At 31.2% G+C, this 23,991-nt stretch overlaps 3 protein-coding genes across 4 annotated transcripts in view; all 3 read right to left on the bottom strand.

Annotated features, from left to right (window-relative positions):
* LOC137922899 (Krueppel-like factor 3) overlaps positions 1 to 2,574 on the bottom strand; it is an 83,346-nt gene extending 80,772 nt beyond the window's left edge. Inside the window, exons 1-2 of the mRNA XM_068766007.1 lie at positions 2,485 to 2,574; positions 1,358 to 1,641 (exon numbers count right to left, since the gene is read on the bottom strand). The gene's annotated coding sequence lies outside the window, so the exon portion shown is untranslated. The remainder of the gene's footprint in view (positions 1 to 1,357; positions 1,642 to 2,484) is intronic.
* A 1,364-nt stretch (positions 2,575 to 3,938) lies between these two features.
* Positions 3,939 to 11,599, bottom strand: LOC137922841 (tRNA pseudouridine(38/39) synthase). The gene is made up of 9 exons (XM_068765931.1): positions 11,486 to 11,599; positions 11,280 to 11,407; positions 10,262 to 10,463; positions 8,876 to 9,045; positions 8,589 to 8,797; positions 7,273 to 7,420; positions 5,791 to 5,940; positions 4,273 to 4,451; positions 3,939 to 4,021 (listed from the first exon to the last, which is right to left on the bottom strand). The coding sequence occupies exons 1-9, from the start codon at positions 11,564 to 11,566 to the stop codon at positions 3,951 to 3,953; spliced, it is 1,338 nt and encodes a 445-aa protein (XP_068622032.1). The 5' UTR covers positions 11,567 to 11,599; the 3' UTR covers positions 3,939 to 3,950.
* A 3,233-nt stretch (positions 11,600 to 14,832) lies between these two features.
* Positions 14,833 to 23,366, bottom strand: LOC137922843 (fatty acyl-CoA reductase wat-like). 2 transcript variants are annotated; one of them, XM_068765933.1, is made up of 8 exons: positions 23,117 to 23,366; positions 21,465 to 21,555; positions 21,255 to 21,377; positions 20,268 to 20,551; positions 19,494 to 19,603; positions 18,672 to 18,739; positions 17,284 to 17,479; positions 14,833 to 14,976 (listed from the first exon to the last, which is right to left on the bottom strand). In XM_068765933.1, exons 1-8 carry the CDS (start codon positions 23,284 to 23,286, stop codon positions 14,930 to 14,932), a joined length of 1,089 nt encoding a protein of 362 aa, XP_068622034.1. In that variant the 5' UTR covers positions 23,287 to 23,366; the 3' UTR covers positions 14,833 to 14,929. The 2 variants fall into 2 exon arrangements, with proteins under 2 accessions (XP_068622034.1, XP_068622035.1); XM_068765934.1 differs by lacking the exon at positions 14,833 to 14,976 and adding an exon at positions 15,915 to 16,027 and having other exon boundaries at positions 17,315 to 17,479.
* Between the last annotated feature and the right edge of the window lie 625 nt (positions 23,367 to 23,991).

The raw sequence follows: 23,991 nt of genomic DNA, 5'->3' as shown, positions 1-23,991 counted from the left end.
TCTATAGTAGTTTATGTGGAGGCATCACCATCTACCATAGGAAATTTCATCTTAATCACTCAAGACGCATTCAAAATTCGGATTCTATGGTGCATGAGGAAGCCAACCGTTGTAAATTATAAATATTGTCCTGTGCCCGTTGTAAGGCTTATGCAATTCTCGTTCGTCACCAAGAACGCATAAACGATTTATTCCTAGCTCTGGGTGCTATACAAGCTGGCTGCGACATTATCAGGATGTGGTACGGGAGTCGTTGGCTACACTCACTTCCCGGTTCCCATGACGGGATCTAGCCTAAACTTCACCCGGTTGCGGTGGGTATTATTTAGCATTTACCTCTTGCTGAGCAGCCAAGCATCTGAGCTGAGGTAACTTGCCAGTTGCCTGCCAGAAAGCGACCACTAAAGTTGGCTCTATCTACGCGAATAGCCACCAAGCGGCCCGTTCGCTAGAACAGTAAGGACAATCACTAACTCCGCGCGGCGCCCGAGACCGCACATGGCAAGCGACCAGAGCAAACATTGTCCCACAACTACAAAGCCGCTATGAATCCGACACTAATGACCAGACCAGTAGTTACCGCTCGCGTAGTAGGCGGTCTACTAGTCCCCGTAGTATTCTAGTCCAAACAACTGACTGAAGTCACGTTTTTCGACAGCCGAAAACTAATAAAACCTATTGGAAGCAAGTTGAGTCCAACGTATTCCGAAAGCGATATTATTTGCTTGCCGATCCATGTCTCCAGATCCATAAGACCCCAGCAAAAACCCACTCTGGGCACTATGTGGTCTACCCTCTACCGCTTGCAACACTGGCTACAACAGTTACTTTATCTATGAATCTTCAAAACCCAGATTTGATTTCATAGAGAAAATCTGAGCATAACCTGGCTTCTTAATTATAGAATACTAATGTAGAAAATTAGGTCTCCTTTACATACACACATTAATTACTATTTATTCTCCAATATTATTTTTAATGGAGCATTGGTCTCTTCCATGTGAGATGAATTAAATACTTGTTTTTAATAATACTATTCCCTTAGAATCATTCATATTTAACATTTGTGTACAAAACAAATATCAGGAAAGCCCTATAAAACAATAATTAATGTAAGGCTTCAAAGATTCCTAACATGGCTTGATCTGAGAAGAACCTACAAGTCAAGCCTGTTAACTATTATATACTGGCCTTTATATTGTCTCTTAGAGTAGTAAGTTCATATCTTAATAATCTAGTTTGAAAAGTGGCAGTCATGTTATTTCCTAAATAGGTGAACCCTAGGTATCATTTATTTTTTACATTGGCATTAGCATAAAATACATACATTTAAAAAAAAAATTAAAACAATACTTACAATTTGAGACAAATGTAGAATCTTGTGCAGTGCCGAAATGACATTCACGCATTGTTTTCTTCTATGACTAAATAAAAATAATTACATCTAATACTGGCCTTGTTTACATTAAAACAAAACTACTCTCACATTATGACTTTTTAATAACTAAACACTAAATGTGACTACAAAAGCAAACTAAATGAAGTTAAGTCACATAATTGAGAAATTGAGAAATTATAAATGGTGCATCTGTTTTTAACATTATCATCAAAGATGTTCCATAGTCAGTGCTTGTGGCATATCTGAAACAAAATTTTAATATTATGAAGTACACTACCTTTGTATGCAGAACAAGTCTGGAGATAAAGAATAAACCATCTCATTGCTATCAATATTAGTCATAAATATACTCTGTAAAGGCAATCTGCCTATTAAAGTTTAAAACAATTACATATTTAAGATTAAGTAATATTACATGCTTTTTATATTTTTGTATATGTTACATGAAATTAATTTATATCTATATACTTATTACCATTACAAAACATAAATATATATATTTGCAAGTTAGTAAATAAGTAATTATCTTTTATTGTTAATAAAATAAGTACTTTGTCTGTTCCTTATCTCATGAAATTTGACAAGGTTTGAGTTTTGAATAAGGATATATTACATTAAAAAAAATTAAGCCACAGGGATAATTTTTAACAAACTAATCATATCCCAAAAAATGTAAATAATCAAAAATAAAATATAAAACACAAAATTCATAAATACTAAAATAAATTATTGTGTAATAACGCAATATTACAAAAAAAATGTGTAAATGTTTCATTGCTAACCATTAGTTTTATATTTATTATACGTATATTTCTTAATAGTCGTATTATGAGGACGTAAAATTTTACAATTATTGTTAAATTATTATTAACGGAATTCATGCTGATATTTGTTACTCAAATATTATTACTACAATAATATTAACTGGTACATTGGTTAATTTAAAAAAAAATTGATTAAAACAATGAAAATATACATTGTTTTCATTAACAAATGTACTAAAATAAAATCTTTTATAACTTTTGTTTTAAGTTGTATTAAGTTGGAATATTCTGTTTATTTAAAAAAATATGATGGTTACATACCTGGTTATAATAATACATTAAAAGTTTACGATAAAACCTTGCCACGTAATTCACATGGTTTAGCTAAGCCACTTATAAAGTTACTTTTTGTAACATTTAACCACCAAAAACCAGCGTCATTCATAAAAAAAACAGTTCCATACGTCACGTAAATATTTTCATCCAACTGTCAAACTCACACTGATATATGCAATAAGAAATCTGCATCAAAATGTATTCGGGGAAACGGAACGTTACTAAATTTCGTAGCTCAAAAATTATTTTTTATAATAATCGCAGTAGATACTTTGAAAAGATTTCGTTTTAGCGTGCAATTTTGTTTAAGTGCAATACGAGAGAAAAATACCGCTATGCCGCTGAGGCGGCCTTCTAACACTGCATAAGTAATGTACAGTACGATAGTATATTACGGCACTTGCAACCACTCGCCCGGCCGGTTTACGCGCGCACTAAACTAAGAGCTATAAGCACAATACAGATACAATGCCATAGCAATTATGGCGACAATTATGGATTTAAAATATGCTTCACTACTGTCTGAAATAGCCTTTTCTATGACTTACAGAATTGTATAGCTGATCTATCTTCTAATAAAATATAAAGGAAAATAATAGCTAATAAAACTATGAACATAGATTAAAAGAAAAATTTAAGCATTTTTTTTTTTCATTGAATGTAACAAATTCTGCTATTTTTGTTTAGAAATGCGCCATCTTTTATTGAGGAGATGGTAAAAAAGCAATATTATTTGAAATTTATTCAAGTCATTGGTTGTTACAAAAATTTGTTCCGAATAGTGTAAAAATCATAATAAAGGTTATAAAAATTAAATCTATTAACAATGGAATTATTCAGCAAAAACGTAAAGTTTGTATTACTTTAACGGTTTTTGCTCTGAAAAAATAAACAAGGCTAGGTGTAGAAAAAAGGCAAAGAATGATTATTAATAATTAATGGTCTAGATTTTTACAAAGTATATGAAGGCTAAAATATTAAGATAATTAAAGTTAAAGTTAGTAGTAATTAAAGTTAGTAACCCATTACCGCTGAAAAATTGTTTGTTTAATGAAACATTAAGGTTTTCGGTGTTAAGAGGCACATTTCATATTATTTTCTAATGGACAGAGGCTTTAAATAAAAATACATGTTAACATTTCAGAAATGATATGATTAATTACAATTTATTTGTAATTAGTCTGTCCATTACTCAATTAAATATTGTTGAATTTATGAATATCGCGCCATCTCATAACTGTTTAATATTAAACTAATACTACATTGTTGTTGTCAAGTTTGTAAAAAAAGAATCTAAAATAACTACTAGGAATTATCATAGCTGATAATAAAAAGGTACTTAGTTTTATATTTTATTGCAAAAAATTGCTTGGGCGTGGTTGTTATTTAAAAAATAAATAAAAAAGTTCATATGTCAAAAATTAATTTAATTTATTATACTTTTTAGAGGTTCATTTGCCAATCTCTGAAGAATTTAATTTTCGTTTCTTTTTGTAGTATTCAATTTTTTCTTCCAAGCTTGCTGAAAAAAATAAGACAAAATTAAAAACAAACTTTTACATTTACTTATGGAAATGAGAAGATATATATATATATATATATATATATATATATATATATATATATATATATATATATATATATATATATATATATATATATATATATATATATATGTATATATATATATTTATATATTTATATATATATTTATATATATATATATTTATATATATATATATATACTAATACATAATGTATGTATATACTCACAGCAGGTTCCACGCTTCATGAGCGGAGTATAAACTTTTGATTTCACGCCCTGTAATAAGCAGTCTGTGTATGCCATCACATAATTCGTTTCTTCTTTGCTTTTATCTTCTAATCTCTTTTCAATATATTTATTATATTCAGATTCTAGATGTTGAAGTGCATCGCGTATCATTGTTGTTCTGAAAAGATTGTACAGTTAAGAGTTTGTTACAAATTGATGTAGCGATAACTTTGTGTAACCTGTATAAAAAGAAAATAAACGCAAGTAGTTTTTTCTTTCGTAAAAAACCTTCATGCCAAAATAACATTTTTATTTATGTACAAATTACAGATTAAATAAAACAATTATCGTCTCTACCTGTCAAACAGTTGACGCCAATCAAACACTGAAATATTTTGTACCATAAAACATTAAAAAAAATTATTACGTTAGACTAAGGACCTAAGGTCGTTGGAAGAGGCTATATGCAGAGGCTTTTAGCTGGTCTTATTGGATGTCTGCGGTTTAGCTCATAAATATCGCGAGCGAATAGAATTCGTGTACCAGAGTGTTACGTATTGAGGTTAAAAGAGGACAAAATGCCATCCACAGCCGCAGAACTGGTGTACGGCGAGAACTTATGACTGCGCAGTGATCTGTTCCAGATATCAGCGTTCGAAGTCTCGAACTACTCTAATTTCCCTTCCTGTCTTCGCAGATACATCAGAGAGCTAAAACCAACACCCGTTCTTGATCACAGTTAGGTAAATACCTATCTGTCCACAGCTAAAGCGGTGTTACTAAGGAAAGTTGCTGTAGGCAAACTCCCAGAGCTGTTATACACCAGACCATACAATGTACTCGAACGGTCGGAAGAAGCATTTAAGATCGACATGGGTGGTAAAACTGTTACCGTGTCGATCAATCGTCTGAAACCTACACATTCCACAAATCTTATACTGTTCCTGTTGCTCCAGCATCAAGAACCCTCAATTCAACACCATGACGCACGACCACTTCTTCGAACCAGCCTTCCCGACAACGAAACCTACCGCTCCAACGACATCACCGGCTCCGATGCCTGCGAACCTCAATACATAACACGCTGTGGTAGACGAGTTCGATTCGCTCGCGATATTTACTACCTCACCGGATTCCGTGGGGTCGGGGAGGGGGGGGGGTGCAGGCTGATGTAGCCACACTGTCTACACGATTCGCATTTAAACATTTTTGATAAATTTAATATCATTGTAAAAGAATATATAAAACACATCACAATGTCGAAGCAAAATATGAAAAAGAAATCGTCACACAATTTTCCGATACTGCACAACATAGACGTCTTACGGCTGAAATTATTATAATGGTGATTAAGATATTAAAGCAATAAATAAAGTGACCATGTCTTTTTTCTATTGGACCTCAACAGTCCTATATTTTTAACAATACGAAGTATAACATTATCATATTTAACATTGTTATAAGCTTCATTCAATAAATATTAATAATCAAAAGTAAACTGATTATGTTTAGCTTACTTTATACTGTGTATAGTCCAATCGCCTTGCAAGGTTGCTATGACAGATCTTAATTCATCACTATAAATCCATTGATTGTTTTCTTCCAAGTCATAGCTGCAGTGGAAAAGATTTAAAGGAACATCTAACGCCATATTATACTGTGGTTTCCTGCAATGAATAAATAACATAATATTACTATCAAAATTTTATGAATTTTAAAGGTGGAATTATCTTTAACAGACATTCATTTCATAACATATGTTATTGTAAATTATACTATATATATCAGTTATTTTCTTAACTCATGAAGTCATAAACTGCAGTTTATGTTTTCATGAGTTAAGAAAATAATTTAACATTAAAATAACCCTTATTTGCATTAGCTACAGTGTCTTTAAAAACAGAAATGCTTTGCTATTGTTTTCAGGTGGGCAAATATGCAGCAGCGCATGTCGTTGTATTTTTCTTTGTAAGCAAAAAAAAAAATACCGCTAAAGTAAAGTAAACCACTATGAGCATAAACAGAATTCAGCATTTGGTATGGCACATTGTGCTGAAGAATATTACTTGCAGCAAAAATCTCCTGGATATGGTTTTCATTATGTTTATCAGTATCTGACTGCATGGTATATATAGAAAACTAAGTAATGTATAGTAAGATTGTGTTGTTTTAACGAAATGGTATCAATTAAGACTGTTATACAATTTTTTAATATATTTATAATTGTACGTTAGTCTTAAATTCTGATGATTAAGTTGCGACTAGCAACACATCACATCATAGCGATAGAAAATTTATTAGAAAAACCTTTTTACAACACTAAACTTAGCTACAGTATCACACTTGCAAAAATGCACAGCAAGTTTATAATTATAACCATTAATACTTTGATTTTAACCTGGTTAAAAAAATTGTTTTAATATATATTTGTATACACACACACACACATATATATATATATATATATATATATATATATTTAATATCTTATATAGAAGATGTACATTAAAACAATAATGTTTTAGTATAAGTAGAAGACATAAACTATGTAGATAACAATATATATCTATAGTAAAATATATTTTCCTCCATATATATACCAATAGCTCTGGCGATCGAAAAACCGAAAAACGGTTGTAGGGGGCAACATTAAGTTATCGTCAGCGGCGCATCAAAAAAAGGAATTCCAAGGAAATAAAATTCATTATTTACATCGGTATTATGGCAGAAAAATTACGTCATCATCAGTGGCTCATCAAAATGGGGAATTCCACAGAAATGAAATTGTTCATTTTAGTTCACGTCGGAATAAATAGGGGCGAAGCTCGAATGAATATACGCACTTCTATTTCGGACTTCGTGTTGTCACTACCTCCTCGATCTATCGGCCCTAGGGTGAATCCCACACCGTAAATCCAGATGTTTCTTAGGGAATAAAAGGCAAAACAAATTATTTTGCCAAGAATATAGCTTTTTTTATTCAACACCTGTATACATACCTAGGATTGTTTTCAACATCCAACAACTGTGTTATAATACTAGGCTCTTCATATCCTTGACCGATCAACAAGAGTAAGCCCATGATGCACCGAATCTGATGCCAGAGGAATGCATTGCCTTCTATCAACAGACAGTACATTGAAGTAGCTAAAATTATATAAAAAATATCTTAACTCTCAAGGTAATATAAAGATTGTTGATTTTATATTAATTTTTAACATCATTTTTTTAGTGGAAAAGGAATATGTTACATAATTTCTTAAGCACACAAAGAAAATTAAAAACAGGTTTTACAATGCTTAATAATATAAATTGTGAGTAGAAATAGGTGTACCAGCTTTAAGAGTATTTAAGATAGATTTAGTAAGATTAAGTATACCCCATCCTTAAATCAATGGTTTCAGTAACAATAAATAGCTTAATGATAATATAGGCAAAAACTAGACTTTGTACTGCTAGAAGGTATTGGTTTGTCGCATTCTATTTTATATTATATTGATATTTTTAAGAAGATAGTGAAGTCTTTTAATAATACCATCTTCAATAACCAAGAATGGTACTTCCAGTAAGAATCAGTGCCAAGTCATAAAGCTTGATCCACTCAATCTTAATTAGAAATAAATATTCTGGACATTATCAGAGCTGAAGACTGGTCATTATCTAATACTGATCTTAATCCACTGGACTATGATTTATGATTAATTTTATAGAGTAAGGTTTGCTTTAAACACCATTATAATTTAGAGTTCCTAAAACAATCCATATGACTGGCAGTGAAGTATTTCCTCATATAAAGAGTGTATGCTGCTATTGATAACTGGCCTCAACATTTAAAGGATTGTGTTGCAGCCAATGGAGACCACTTCACATAAGCTTTACTCATTTTTAATTGTTTTATATTAACATTTAAATTAGCACACTTGATTACTATTCAATGTTATATGCAATAAAAAAAATGTTTGTCTTCATAATGATATTCATGTAAATATTAAGCATATTCATCCCTACAAAGCTTTTACAAGTATAAACAATCACCCTGTAAACATAAAATAGGAAAGGATGACTTTAAATGCCCATGATTATTGTCATATTATTTACAGTCATTCTATATTTCCCTTTAGCTTTTATCAGGCGAAGGTTTAAAAGACTTAGACCAAAAGAACTTTTAGTATTAAAATGTCAGTATATGAATCTTATTTCGCCTATTTATAAGCGAAATAATACTTTTATATCAAGTTATTACTTTAATTAAGTTCTTTATAAATTTAGCCACACAAGAAGTTTTACTTAGATACAAAAATAATATTTTGATTACCTTTGTTTGTATCATTGATTTCCACAGGAGTTATGTCAACATTAAGTATTTCTCGATAAAATTCTGTGACACCATTACCGACATCCATTTTACAAAGGTTTCGAAAATCCTTCGTGCCGACAAGGAAAGTGCAAGCTTTTTTCATTTTCTCTAGATCAAGATTAGATCGGGGGAAATAATATTTATATTGACGTCTCTTACAATCAAACCTAAAATAAATAATTTTTAAGGAGGTTCATGCTGTTATGTATTCTTTGTTTTAAAAATAAACAAGTGTAATTAGTTACCTGGCACTAAAATCAGGTCTGTCATTTGGTACAGGCATCCATGCAACTGCATGGATATCTTTTGGTAAAAGACGATTCAAGATCTTGCAGTATGGCAATTCTGAAGAAGTTGAAGCTTCAAGATTCTGTTCATCTGGATGATGTTTGCTTCTCAATGAAATTGATATCACCTGAAATGATATTAACTTCTTATTAATTCCTTTAATACATAATATTATTAGTATTAGAAAAATGTGTTAGTATTATATATATATATTATTAAAATAATATGTTAGTATTATCTAAAATGCGTAGCATAGTATCTTCATCCACATGCTGGCCAGATAACATTGTTAAGGTTGTTGGAAGGGGCTAGATGTGAATTGCTTCTTACTGGTCTTATTGGAATTCAGAAGAGAAGTCTGTGTCCAGCAGAGGGCATTCTTCAGCTGAAATAATGATGATGATGACAATGCATGTTTATAACAACCTACAATAAGAACAACTCAGCTAAATAACTTGATTTTGCAGAAAAACTAGCCAAAATGAATTTTCCAGCATCAATGGTTGTTACTAGAACATTATGAATAATGCCCATGAGTGTATGATACTCTTAGCACCAATTATTGTAACATGAAGTGGAACCTTATTGAAAAACACTATTAAAATTCTGGTTCAATCCACAAAAAGTCTAGCATGATTTATTCAAACTGCCTATAGAATAAACTGGGTTGAGATATTTGGGACTTTTAGAGATGGCTAGAGTCTGAAGGTTGTGGAGTGGAGAGTATGGATTGCCAAGCTCAGCATAGGAAGTATAACTCATGGTGGTCAGATGATCTCAGTAAGATAGACCCTGGATACAGGTTACATTCAACCAGTCCCATAAGAAATCTGTAGAGGAGGCTTAGCTCAAGCAGTCAGCGGACATTCTGTGGATATATGATGATATATATCATCATCATCATTTATCATAGTTAAACAAAATGATGCTAAAAATAAATCGAAAAGCATGTTTTAAACATTGACTTGAGAAATTACAGGATATATCACAAGTTCTATTGGTTAAGAAGTTAATTCATATTAATTTACTCTATTGTTTACTCTATATACTTTTTATAGATTATTAGAATTGTGAAAAAGAAAATTGAAATAATGTCTTAAGTGGAATGTCTGACAGTGTAAAAATGAGATATAAAACAATAAATCAATGAGATAATAAATCTTATCTATAAAGTATGGCTGGGGCCAAACTGTTTCAATCAAAAAATATCTAGTCTCTAGTAATGATATACTTTACTTATGAATAAATAATTTCTAAATAATATATAAATAATAGATACTAAATAGTGTTTAAAGAGATCTAAAATTTTTATTACATAAAATCTTTAATATCTTAAAATGTACCTGGCTAAATGCACTAACACCTTTATCTGTTCGTCCACACCTATGGTATTGTGATGTTTCACGAGATTCAATTAAACAAGATTTTGTCAAAGCGTGAAACAAATAATGTTCTATTGTTTGTGTTGAATCTTCTTGGACAGCTAATCCCTGGTAGTCCCATCCAAAGTACAGAATCCTCAATAATATTCTTCGGAAATGGGCTCTGTAAAAACATTTATCATATTGCTATTAAAACCAGTGTACTGCATGTTAGGTAAACAGCTTGGTAGAGGCTGAAACAAAGAACCATATGCATTAATGGTGGAGAGATGAAATGGATTGATATATCACAGCACACACCTAACACACGGTACAGTAGTTTTAGTTTCACTGTAATATAGTAATGATTGCAAAATAAGTCATTGTTAATAAATATATTAGTATTTTAAAAAAAAATGTTTTGTTTTGCAGTAACTCAGTGCTTTCTGTCAAAACTGATAAATAGCAATACTATTTGGGTAAGTTAGGATTGCTGAAGGAATAGAAACAGTCAACCCGAATTACATGTGGTATTAGTCTGTCATACACTAATGTTTTGAAAAACAAAGAGGCAAGGAAGGAAAAGGAAAGGCAGATAAACAGTTCTTCATGCACCATTGGAGACATGGCTTAAGTTGTATTTCCTTCTCCCCATTAAATAGGCACATTCAAAACTGTTAATAAACAATACGCTATCAACAGGCAGACTTAGGCTGCTTCCAACTGCTCCTGTTAGAAATTTATGTACTTAAGTGGAAGTTATATGGCTGAAATGATTGCTATCTGCAATGGGATAACTGTCATTCAAAAAAGTTTTGTGACTCCAGGGAATGAGAAGCAATCACAAATTTTATGTTGCTTTTTAAAATGTGAGAATAATTGTTTTTTATTTTATTTATGATCCGATTTGTTTTTGGACTAGACTATCACTGCTGCCCAAATGGCATTTGCAGATTCAGCAGGATTATTATGAAAAAATATATTCGAACATAAAACTTACTTTTTAAAGTCAAACTGCTTTTTACTTATATCTGTACAACTTTCGGTAACATTGTTTTCTTTTTTGCTTAAAATGTTTTTTAGTTGTAAATTGTGAGCTTGTAATTGTATTATTTTTTCAACTAAATCCTGAAATTTTGCATTAAGGTTATTAAGTACGGTTTTGTATTAAAGATATGTACAATCATGAGTTAGTCTAGATCTTACATTTTTATCTAAGTTAAGAAGTTCCTCTTTCGAAAGATCTGTTACTTTTCTTTGTTTTATAACTAATTTGTCCATTATCATTTATTGTTACTTTGTTATGATGAACGAGATTATTCGTCAACTCATATTTTGTTGCGATAGGCGACAATGACATTTATAACGGTGAGTGTGACCACTGCATTATGTGGTTATAAAAAAAAAATTGCTTAATTTTAGTAATGTATAATAGAAATACTGTTGTACTGTAATATATAAAGTATACACATTATTACATTTATTACAATAATTTTTAAACTGTTTTAATGCTCTTAAGAAAGTCTTTCATGAAGTTAGTATGTTCTGTATATTAAAATGTATTGTTAGAAATTTTACAAAAAGTAATAATTAAATTTTTACTCTACTAGTTCTCACAATCTCACATTGAAAATATATGCAAGTAGTACATAGACTTAAATTTTTTAAGGTTTCTCACTGCTACATGTTAAGAGAAATTATTGTATTTAGTACCTAGTACCTTAGGAGTAGTAGATGTTCTTTATTCTAATAAGAAATAAAATACTGTTACGAGAAGAAAACCGCATGCCGATTTGAATTTGAACGCTTGTATTAACAAAGTTAGATAGCTATTAATAAACCTGTAAAAGAAGAATAACATCATGAAGGTTTCTCATAGTCTGTCAATCCGTGTCCTGTTGCAATTAAGCCGTTCCTCGATGACCATCTTTTTCAAGAAAACTTTTCTCTTGCAGTATTGTATCGGTCGGAACTCACGGATTAGAATTTTGGCGATAACACATATAGGTTTAAATGTTACAGCTACATAGGTATTAACAAATGGACTATTGCAGATATATCAATAAGTCAATTTTTATGAGACAAGCGAGTTTCAGTTTTAGCTTATGATTTCTTATAAAAATCTGTAAACGATCATTAACCAATTCACAAATTCGACTTCTGTCTTAATATAAACAATTTATAATAAGGTATGTGCAGTAAGTTTCCAAAAAGTCAATCAATCAATGTTAATCTTTATTTAATATCAGTTAAAGTTCTGGAATGCATTAAAACAACATTGATTTTGATTATTTACAACCGGTTAATGGATGGATGATTAAGATGAACGAGTTTCTCGTAATGTTTACAATTTCTTTTCAAATCTAAGATAACTTTTACTTGTTCAAGTAATCATTCAGTTCTTTGATTATCATTGCGTATAAACTGTTTAACTAACTTTTTTGGAACGAACCATTATGAAACTCAAGGCATGATAAAAGACTTTATCGGTTTATTATTTTAATTTTGATATTTTAAGTGATAGCTGCTGTGATTGACCTTTCGGAAACTAGGTGTAGAAATTTGATAAAGTTTGGTAAACCAATAAAGCATTGAATAAAAATAAAAAATACTGTACTTCCTGCAGGCATAAGTAAACATTTACGCTAAGCATTAGCAATTTAAAATTACATTACAACACAATTATAGGCTACTTAAACGATACACAAAGGGGGTCACAGAAAAATATTTTTATGGGTGAGAAAATTTTTATAATTACGCAACATATTAAGAAAAAAAACCCGTATTTATGCTACAAGTTTAAAGAATTTTCCCAACGAGTCAACAGAGTACAACGTGAGCATTATCCGACTTCATTGATGGTTTGGTGGGGTGTAAGTTATGTAGGAGAGCCATATTTTTGTAATGAGGTATCAAAATATCGGCACGATTATATCAAGATACCATTCTTTAGAAGGTAGTTAAGTCCTTTAACCACACTATGTTCATACCTAAGGGTCATAAAGCTTCCAGATTTCATCAAAGCTAAAGACAGACTGTCATCTGGTCCCGATCTTAATCCACTGGATTATGATTTATCGTCAGGTTCAGAGTTGGAGGTTTGCTTTTAACGAAATAATAATTTGGAGTAACTAAAATTATCCATACGATTGAAAGAAGTTTAGAATTTTCCCATAGAAAGAGTGCGTGCTGCTATTAATAACTTACCTAAACCCTAAAAGGATTATTGCAGCCAATGTATACAATATATATGTATATAATAACATATTTTAAGGGTTTTATAATATTGTATTAAACTAACACACTGTCATGGTAATACATATTATGTACAGTAAAAATATATTGTTTATTTTTTATTACAATATCTATGGCTAAGTTAGGTAAGAAAAATTATTTTCAGGACTCTCTCAACCAGCTTCCAAACAAAATTGTCGCGTTGACCGAGACATCCATTTCGATCGTCCTATCCTATGGATGGTCGCGGTCAAGTAATTCAGAGTCACTCCTGGCTTCGGTTCCACAACTATATTCGCATAGCCAGGAATAAAGTCAGCCATATTCTAAAGAGGCTTTACGCTCTTATATGCTCCACAGGTAAACTATCCCTCTGACACAAAGTCTTCCTCTATAAAACTTGCGTAAGACTAGTGTTCTCTTTTTACGCTCTTTTTTTTTTCTTTTTACGTTCTTTTTACGCGAGTGTTATCTTTGCCCACGTCTCGGCATCCACACACCTGGTTCACTTCAAACCCTTTAGGCTTCACCCTGATCGATCGTAAACTTAATTTCGGGGAAGCTGTAAAAGCCCTCCGGGTTAACAGCGAAAACATCTCCAGAAACAATAGATAGACTAAGCAATTTCTAACATATACTTTTTGCATCTTGATTTCTTTAGCATATTTTGATTTGTTGTTTAGCGCAGTGTTCTGCAACCTTTTCTCATGTACGGCACACTTAAATCTTTTCTAGAATTTCGCAGCACACCGAAAGCTAAATTCAAGAGTCGAGTGAACACAACGGTTGCGGAGCACATGTACATTTACAAGTGTACTTACTTAGTACGTGTAAAAATTAAATAAAAATACAACGTACAAATATTTTTATTATATAACCCAAAAAACACATGTATAATATCATTTAAACTACATCGACGCAATACTACCAATTATAACGATATTTATAAAAATCATTAAGAAAATTACTATTTACAACTTTGCGTATAATAAACATGTTTTATATTTGCCTATAAAAATAATTAGACATTTAACAATTTTTATTGCAATAATTATTCTAACTACATTTTAATATTGTATTAAATTACTCTTGCGATTTTAATTAGTAATCCGAAAATAGAAGAAAAACCAAAGAACACATAAAAGAAAATTTTCCATATAAGATACAAATACAGAGCTAATGTCAAGTAATTAACCACTAGAAAAATTATTTGTTTTAGATTTGCTTTCGTTGTGCCTTTTAAGTCGTCTTTTATTAAGTATTTTCTCACACCAATCCACCACATGTTAATCATTTTTTGCCAATTTACAGACGACAGATCGAAATTGAAAATAGTTTGGTCGGCTGGAGACATTTTTTGGAACAATTTGTGCATGTTGTCGTCACCGAACTGCCAGTCGTAGAGCATGAAATAACTCAACAGCGTTGACAATTTGTATATTTTCTTGTACATTTTAACGAATCTGAAATATTAGTAACGATTAAGGTTTATGCGTGTAGTATATGTAGCTATAAATATATATTGCAATTGAATTGCAAAAAATGTTGTGGAACTAGATCGTTTCCCCAAAAAGGATTACTTCTCAAACCACAAACACTCGGCAGTCCACGGAAGTCAATTGTTGTTGTATCTTTGCTGGCCTGGGCGAACCCAGAAATCTTAATATTCATCATATTAACGTCGTTAAATTCAAATATTTAATGGTCATTTTAATGGCTGTATGTGTATTTTTACATGCGTTACAATGTGAAACGTGAGTTTTTTATAAGAATTAGAGAATAATAATTAAGAACGACCATCCACGAGGTGGTGAAAAACCTTGTTGAGGTCACCGGAAGACGCTTGATGCAAGTTTCTAATCGGTCTTATTAGAAATCTATGAGGGAGGCTTATGTCCAACAGTGAACGTCGTATGGCTAAATGATCATTGTCAAATCATGAATTTTATAAGCCATATTTATATATAATTTGTAAGTAAGTAATTTACTCCCAAAAGGAAAAAAGATAAACAATAGGTTAAACGAAGTTTTGAATCAATAAATAAAATAATAAATCGTTAAAATTTTGCAATTTGCAGGTAGAATTAAAACTTAGAATATGAATATTAAAAACAACATTAGGTAGTTAGCTCATAATTACATTTATGGACGAATGTATAGTTTATAGATGGAGATAAAAATTATATTATTTACGATATGTAATGCTTCAAAGTATTCGTTTCTAAGTAATAAATGTTGAAGCCAATTTATCAAAAATATTGATGATTTGCACAGGCATTTTGAAAAAGGCATTGCTTTTACAAAATATAAAGTTATAATATCCTTGTACATACCTTTTTTCTTTACCCGAAAGATAGCAAATACTGTCGATAATGTAGGCAGGAACTAAGTGGAACAGCCATGTAAATAGCCAAAACAGAAGTGGTGTACTTGTTTCCAGTACCCCACAATACCAAAGGGCTTTTGGTGATGCCAGAGTAAATTTAAGTTTTCTCAATTTGTTTGTGATATCAGCTAGAAGATTTAAATTAATCAGGAAAATGGAAAATATGTTGAGTTTTCTTATTTTTTCTTTATCTACATACGACATAATAAAACATTCACGTTCTAAGAAATATTCCTCCGTATTTTTAACTAATTAAAAACACTCTCTCTCTCGTCTCTTTTTACATATAGTAGCAAGAGGTCTTGGTTGGCATAAACATAACGTGTAAATTCACTGTCACGCTTTGTTTGTGTATTTATTTATTTAATAAGGTCTACTGAAAAGTTGTTATATTTATTTTAATTACCACGTTATTACTATATTAAAAATAAGAATCATAAACACTGTTTTAGACCTAGTTTTACATACAACCTATTACAAGCTCAAATGCAAACAGTACAAACCCAAAGAAAAATGAGCGGCAAATTTGTTGTCAAATTTTTCATTATCAGATTTTTGACTATAGTAACATGGGAAACACTAAACATTTTTACTAATTACATTTTCGCCTAGTGGTAAAAAAATATAAGATAATCGTATGATCAAAAGATTATTGGGGATGTTTTTTTCGAAAATGGAAATTAATCTGAAAGACAATTTCAAATACTGCAATGAAAGTTAATATCTGCATCAGCGATTATATAAGTACTACAGCATTCCTTTATGTTTTATTTTGATGGTTTTCGTTAGTAAAATTAATGGGAGCTCGATCGTAAACATGAATGTACTTCATGGTTTTATGCCTCTTGTTAGACTAGGTTTTCTTAATGTTTTATATACGAAATTTCATCATCTTAAAAAAACATATTCAATAAATGAAATTGTATTCAAATTGACGATGAATGCAGGCTCCTTCCAGCCGGTCTTATTGGAAATATATGGGAGAGCCTATCCCCAACAATGGACGCCCTACGACTGGAATGATAACAATGAAGCAAATCGATATAAAAATGCTGATAATTGAAAAAAAAAAACCCTTAAATCTATAGTCGACACGAAGATAGCACAGAGATTTAGAATTTTTAAAATGTTTTTTTTTTCTCAAAATTGCTGCTTCGTTCCATTGACCTTTAAAGTATGTTTAGTATCGAAAGCATTGCAAATTATTTAATGTAAAAACGGATATACACATTGCTACTATATTATTTTGGCGGGTAGTACTGTGCTGCACCGTTTGCCTTTAGGAGGCATTAGTATCACTAGGATCGAGGACGTTGCAAGAGCTAAGCTCTATTTATTAACGTTAAACTTTATCAAATCTGAAACAATTACAAATATTAATTACCCCAGGTAATTTGATTCCTGATGTTACTAACTGTATAGACTTCAGGTTTCAAAGGCTTTGTTTCTCGTTGGCTCCCCGTCTCCCAACCGGCAGCTATGATGGCATTTGTCACCAAATCACCCGGCACGATATTTACTTTATTTTTTCTGTTCGCACATAAAACCTTTACTAGGCCCAAACCGGATCCTAATAGCAACTGAAATTAAATTAACAATAAAATATATTATTAAGTTTCCTATTGGTCTTATTGTCATATGCCGACTTCCAAAATTATTGAATTTCCTTGTGTAAACTCAAATAATTGCAGCAATGCATTTTTATAACAGCCCAAAATTTATTTAACAATACAATACATGATATGGATTTAGACTTTTTTGCACAGATGTAGTGAAACATTAAAAGATTACGAAAAATCTTTGAGTTGAATATTGCACGTATTTTATTAATGTATATAATAATGTAATTTATTAAATGTACGACCTATACTTTGGTTTATATAATCCAAAATTTTGTCATTTGTGTTTATAATTATATAAAATAAATGTTAATAGTTGTTATTATAAATCTTTATAAACAATTAAAAATGTTTTAATTAAAGAGTGCATTGGTTTCTTTAGTGGAAACTTTCAATTTATTCTTGTACTATTACTATTTCAAAACTATTGTTAATATTAAAACGATTATGATACTATTTCATTCTCAATCAAACAAAATATTAAAATGTTTTGGGGCGGGCTGTGTAAGTCCAGCCGTGGACGTCTTATGGTATAATGACGGAGTACACAAGAAGACAAGAAATTTTGGAAATCGAACAAAATCTCCAATCCATATTCGACGACTTATGTGCTGAATTAACACGTTACGTTTTCCCAGTAATTATATTTGTGACGTTATTTTGTTGCAAAAAATAACTCATCTACATAATGTCGTATAAACAGCTGCTATTAAAAAACTACGTAATAATCATAAGACTTTGTACTGTTAATACGTGTACAAAATTATAGGTTAGCTAGGGATATTAATTTTAATATTTTATGATTACTTTTTAGATTTATTCTGCTGCTTCTCAGGAGCTAAAACTAATTAAAAATGTTTGTAACGGGCATCGCAAGATCGTGACGATCTTTGCGGAAGACCTATGCCTTTCTGTAGACAGTTTTTATTTACCCGGCGCTTCGAATACTTTGTTCTCTATCACGTCACGGGTAAATGCACCCTAAATGAGCTCATTTCTACTGTTCATAGTTCCGATGATGTTATTGCCGCTAGTCCTAAGGCTTCGTAACATCTCGAAGTAAGAAGAAAAGGAACATGTAAACAAAAACAGCAAATAACGGATTATGCATTGTAATTAGTTTTATGTCATTTATTTTAAAAATTATACTTACACCTGTAGGTCCGTATACATTGCTTTCATCTATCCAGCCCGCTATCGGCTCCATGTAAGTTGCTATAACTGTAAAGTTTCATTTTCACTAGAAAATTACGTATAAAGCATATGATATTTAAATATAATCATTTGTATAATACCTCGTCTGTATTCGTTCCCTTGAGTTACATTCTTTTCGACCAATAATTTCAATAGTAAGGATGCCCACAGTAATATATTCCCACTAAAATATTGAGTACCTAATTGCTACTAGCATGTTCTACCATCTACAAATTCAGTTCGGGAAATTTGCGAGACTTATATCTCGAATGATACGACAACGATAACTCAGAATTTAATTAAACATCTTTGCAGTCAGAAGGCACTACATATTACATACTCCCGACACCGCGACGCACCAGGAAGGTGTTTCCACTTGTACAAAGGCGTTGTAGGAATTTCTACAGCCATTTGCTTTTTAAGTTTTGAAGCGAGCTATGTTCGAGATTTATCTACAACAACACCCCAGTGGATTGCCAGAATTTGGCCTTAAAGACCACAGACCGGTAAGCTCTTGTATGACGTCCTACCGTAAAGGTTGACAGATGACTAGTTCGCTTCCTAACGGTTGTGTTATAAATTTATAGGAGAAGCTAATAACCAGCGGTGGACGTCTTGCACCTAAAGTGACTCTTTGTCATAGACAACGCTTCCCGATGTGTCTTTAATAAAAGTGACTGGTCGAAATGAAGTATGATCTCCTTGCATAATCGCACCGGAATGATACAAAGTTATGTGCTACCGAATGTTTTTATCTACTTTTAACGTGTGTTTTACATACCTATTCCCGGCCTGACCACGCATATCGGCAAATCATTACCCAATGAACGCACGACTTCTTCGGCAACTGCCTTCGTATAAGTGTATGTGTTGGGCCATCCATTCACCAATCTGAATTATTATAATTTTCTGTCAGAGTTTTAAGACATAGTTTTTAAAAATAAATAATGTTTATTTTTAAAAACTATGTCTTAAAATCATTGAACTATCTAAAACGAACAATGCCATATATTATATATCATTATGATATATTAATAATGATTAGCTAATTAGAGGGGTAATAACAATCCAATTTGTTGTTTGCGTCACAATTTTCTTCTCCGTACTTATTTGCATACAGAATAACAAAAACAACAATTAATTCCGAAGTACTTATTAAAATTATTTATAGTCGCATTTTAATAGCTTTTTAAAAAATAATTTGCTTTGTTAAAATGTTTTATTAATTTTGATCTTTGCATTAAGCTTGCGGAGTTCAAAAGATTTAAATTGGACTCTATAATTCTTTGCATTATTTGTTTATGATCACGAATATGAATTTGACTTATCATGGTCTAATCATTTATATGAAAATACCAAAAGATGTCTGGAGACGCCGGATACAGATTGCTTCCGACCGATTCTTTTTAAAATCTATGAGGGTGACCACTTCCCGGGGTGGACGCCTTATGACTGTATGATGATGTCACAAATGTATGCGTTTTTTAACATATTAATTATGAATGTTATAAAATTTGTTAATTCTTATTAAAGACTGGTAAAAAAAATAACTTACACGGGCGCAATTTTATCAAGTGTTTCACTTGACATTGTTTCCGCCATATTGACAAGTAACTCTGATTCCATCGGGGGCGTTTGAATATCTTCGGAAACTAGGCATCCAACTCTATCTTCAGTTGCATATGTGTAAGCTGTAGAAACGTAGACAAAAGCACGCAGTTTCTTACAATCTTTTCCCAACTGTACAGCCTCCCGAGTACCTCTTACGTTGCATAGTAAAGCTTCTTTAAGTTCGACGTCAAATCTTATGTTTGCCGCCATGTGGAAAATTGTGTCCACCTATCAAAAAAAAATACGTTATGTTTGTTTGTATAACATTGAAATCGAACCACTGTGTTCATTCGTAAACCACAGTTAATAAACTACCACAGCTTTATTGATTTCTTGTTCTCCCTCTTAACTTAAATACCTCAATTTGGTCTCAAGAAATGCCTCTGTTATCTATTCTTAACATTTTAATAATATTTATACGATAGAGCTCATTCTATTGGTATTTTCAATAATTTATGTTTTAATATTTTACGACTCAAAAATGAAATCTGCTGGACGGTCAATTCTGCTGATTAAAAACGTAAAATTTTCTAAGCAACGATATCATCAAATTAGTCAATAGGTAAAAGTTGGTCGCAAAGAGCTACGGATATGTCATAGCTTTTTATATCATTGATTTTATAGCATTTTTATAGCATTGATTTTTATTTAAATAAAAGTGTTTATTATATCAATGCGATCCCCAACTCTATGTAAAGAAGTTACAATTTTCTGCAAAAGATTTCTTTTTTTATCATAGACACCACGAACTAGCAAGCAGCGTAAGACATCAAAAGACAAGGTGAAAAGATGATTTTTTTAAATTCGTTGGAAAACGCTGGATGCAGGCAGCTGTTCACCAGTCTTTGTGGAAGAGACTCATGTCTAGTCGTGGACATCCTTCGGTTGAAATTATGAAGACGATGATGAATCACGTCGATAATTAAAATACCTCGTCGGAAATTGTGTTCCAGTCTGCTTTACTAAGCCCCAGCCGATATTCAGTGATATCTCCTTCAATAGGAATTATTTTACTTCCGAAATTAGGTTGCTCCGATTTGATGACGTCAAAAACCTGTTTCATTAAAAAGCTTCAATCTTATTGTTATAATAAATTAATGACATTCTTCTCATTGCAAAGGAAAACGTAAAAAACACTTACTGGATCATCCATAAGTTCTAAAATTCTCTGTTTTATACTTTTATTTTTCTTTGATCGTATTAACACGTAAATTTTATTCAAAGAACATGCCCTAAAAATAAACCGATGTTAAATAATATGACATATTATCATATATCAATAATAGATATATTATTAAAATAAACGTTATTGAACTATTTGTGTTTAAGTTATACATGATTAAAGTTATTATGATATGATTGCATGCAGATGAACTGTAAAGGGAATAAAAAGACCTAAATAAATATATCATATAATCCCATTTGTATGCAAATACCTTAAAAGTTTTTACACCTATTCACAATCACCCTGTATAAAGTGATCATTTTAAAATATGTTATAATAATCCATTTCTCTATTAAAATGTAAAACACCAATAACTGTTACTTAACTGTATAATATAAATTAAACATTATTTAATCTATTTATGACTAAATTATACATGTTTTAAGTTTTGTCGAACATATTTTAAAATAAGAGGATATTCCTCTTTGAAAACGAAAAGTTGTAAGGGTCTCTGTATAGAGAGGTTTATTTTTTGAGTACTTAAAATAATGTCTTTAAATATTCGTAATAAAATCCAAAGCATTGCTAATTAAACAAATCTGGTTTTGTCTAACAATGTTTCGTTTCCGTTTCACTTCAACAACTTAACATTTGTGAGTTCCCTTCGTGCCAAAATCAATAAGCAAATACCTATTCCCAAAATGTGTCTGTTACATATTAGTGAATCTGAACTTTGAAATATATCTATAGTGAAACTGCTGTATCACGCCACGTGACGTGACGGGGAGAGTGTCTGCCGCTCCGTTCCGTCAGCCAGCCGTCAACGGTTGCAGCTGCGGTGCTGACGATATTTTTTATTAAGTCCCAACCTCGTCGCATTTTCTTAAGACGTGGTACAACGGTTTCGGTAGCATTATAACACTGGTTAATGAGACTTGTGACGTTTTTAACATAAAATTATTGTTTTTGAGGATATTATTATAACAATATATTCAGGGCATTGAAATGAATTTTTAAAACATTTGTTTTTTATGTGATACATCAAAAACCAACCTATTAAAAAATAACAATATGGTATGGGTTAAATCTCTCGTTGTCTTCAAATTTACTCTGCTATCTGTCCGGACCTTGGAAGAAAGGATGAAATAAAATGTGCTGGACCATTTAGTTTTCTAAATAATGTGTAATTACATATTTAATAATCATTGAAATAGCCAGGAGTCGCACACAACATTCACAAGATGTTCTATTTTATTTAAAGTAATTTCCAGCGTTGTCAATCTTAGCATACAATCATTTTTTGAAAATTTTCTTTTATCTATCAACGGTAGTTTTATGCTTTTTATCTGGTATCCTATTGTAAAAGCGTATACATATTCCATAGAAAGATTTGCTAAACCGATAAAGTCGAGCCATAAGTGCACTAAATTTGTTTCGACTTATTGTATTTATATTCATTACTTGCCAGTATTTCCACCATAACCAATGTAATTTTCATGTTCTACCATGGACACGGCGTACTACCAGGGTTACGCGTGTCAGAGGTTTGTAATTGCTGACCCGGTTAATTAATTTGCATTCAATATACTAGAAATTGAAAAATAATTAATAATTCTTATAAAAATTACCTGGATAGTTTTTCGATGAGTAACTTTCCGATAAATCCTGTTCCACCTGTAATGAAGACGGAACTGTTTTCGTAGAACTTTTGTATCGCTGAATCCCCATGTGTCACAAATTCCTTTAACTTCTCCTGTTGTGCTTGCATTGACTGTTTCAAGTTCTTCAAGTTGTCCATTTTTACTTTGATACAAATTAATTACTTTTTTTTATTTATTTTTTGTATAAAATGCAGTTAACTTGTTTGAAACTATACTGTGACATCTATCGTTCTTCGCAATTATTTATTACAAAATACCTTCAAGTGTAGGTAAGATGTAATTCATTTCATCGCCGTTCGTCAAATGACGGGGAAACAAAATATTATTAATTTTTATATGGCCATTGTAAGCACGACCTCTATCACGAGAACATTGTTTTTTAATTTTCACACTTTGCTGTGAAGTTTTTTATTTTATAATTATTCCTACCTTCTGTCCTCCGTATTGTTAACGTCAATGAGTTTGTATTATCAAACAGGTATAAGTTTCAGATATATAACATATTTCGATTATATAACATTATATAACATATTAAGTGAATTTTTTTTCATTAAAAGAGTAATTGTTTTAGTTTATTAGTATTGCTTTTGCTGTCAAATTATATATCGTACAACCCCACACAAAAATAAATAGTTTCAGAAATAATATTCAACGTTATGAAAATATAGTAAATAAGTAAAGTAAGCGTTATAAAAATTCGGATTACTACATATTATAAATAGTTATTACATGTCCCTGCACACTTTGTACTGCCAGAAGGTTTTGACCTGTCACATAACAATAGAAAAATAAATTAAAGTGACATATTTTAGTATGATCACTTTATACAGGTTGATTGAAAA

Source organism: Battus philenor, unplaced genomic scaffold (assembly GCF_028537555.1).
Source record: "Battus philenor isolate CCGP_79_NKW_IND1 unplaced genomic scaffold, ilBatPhil1.0.hap1 SCAF_20, whole genome shotgun sequence".
NCBI lineage: Eukaryota > Metazoa > Arthropoda > Insecta > Lepidoptera > Papilionidae > Battus > Battus philenor.
Note: the sequence above shows the minus strand (reverse complement) of the source record. Positions and strands in the feature narration are given on the sequence as shown.

Excerpts from the sequence above, each read along its gene's own strand:
- LOC137922841 (XM_068765931.1), bottom strand. The coding sequence starts at position 11,566 with ATGATAATGGACAAATTAGTTATAAAACAAAGAAAAGTAACAGATCTT. Across the intron at positions 10,464-11,279 it reads AAGCAGTTTGACTTTAAAAA|AGCCCATTTCCGAAGAATAT; the intron begins GTAAGTTTTATG and ends ATGTTTTTACAG. Across the intron at positions 4,452-5,790 it reads TGGACTATACACAGTATAAA|AACAACAATGATACGCGATG; the intron begins GTAAGCTAAACA and ends CAATCTTTTCAG.
- LOC137922843 (XM_068765933.1), bottom strand. The coding sequence starts at position 23,286 with ATGGACAACTTGAAGAACTTGAAACAGTCAATGCAAGCACAACAGGAG. Across the intron at positions 19,604-20,267 it reads CTTGATAAAATTGCGCCCGT|ATTGGTGAATGGATGGCCCA; the intron begins GTAAGTTATTTT and ends ATAATAATTCAG. Across the intron at positions 14,977-17,283 it reads CAGGAATCAAATTACCTGGG|ATTCGTTAAAATGTACAAGA; the intron begins GTAATTAATATT and ends CTAATATTTCAG.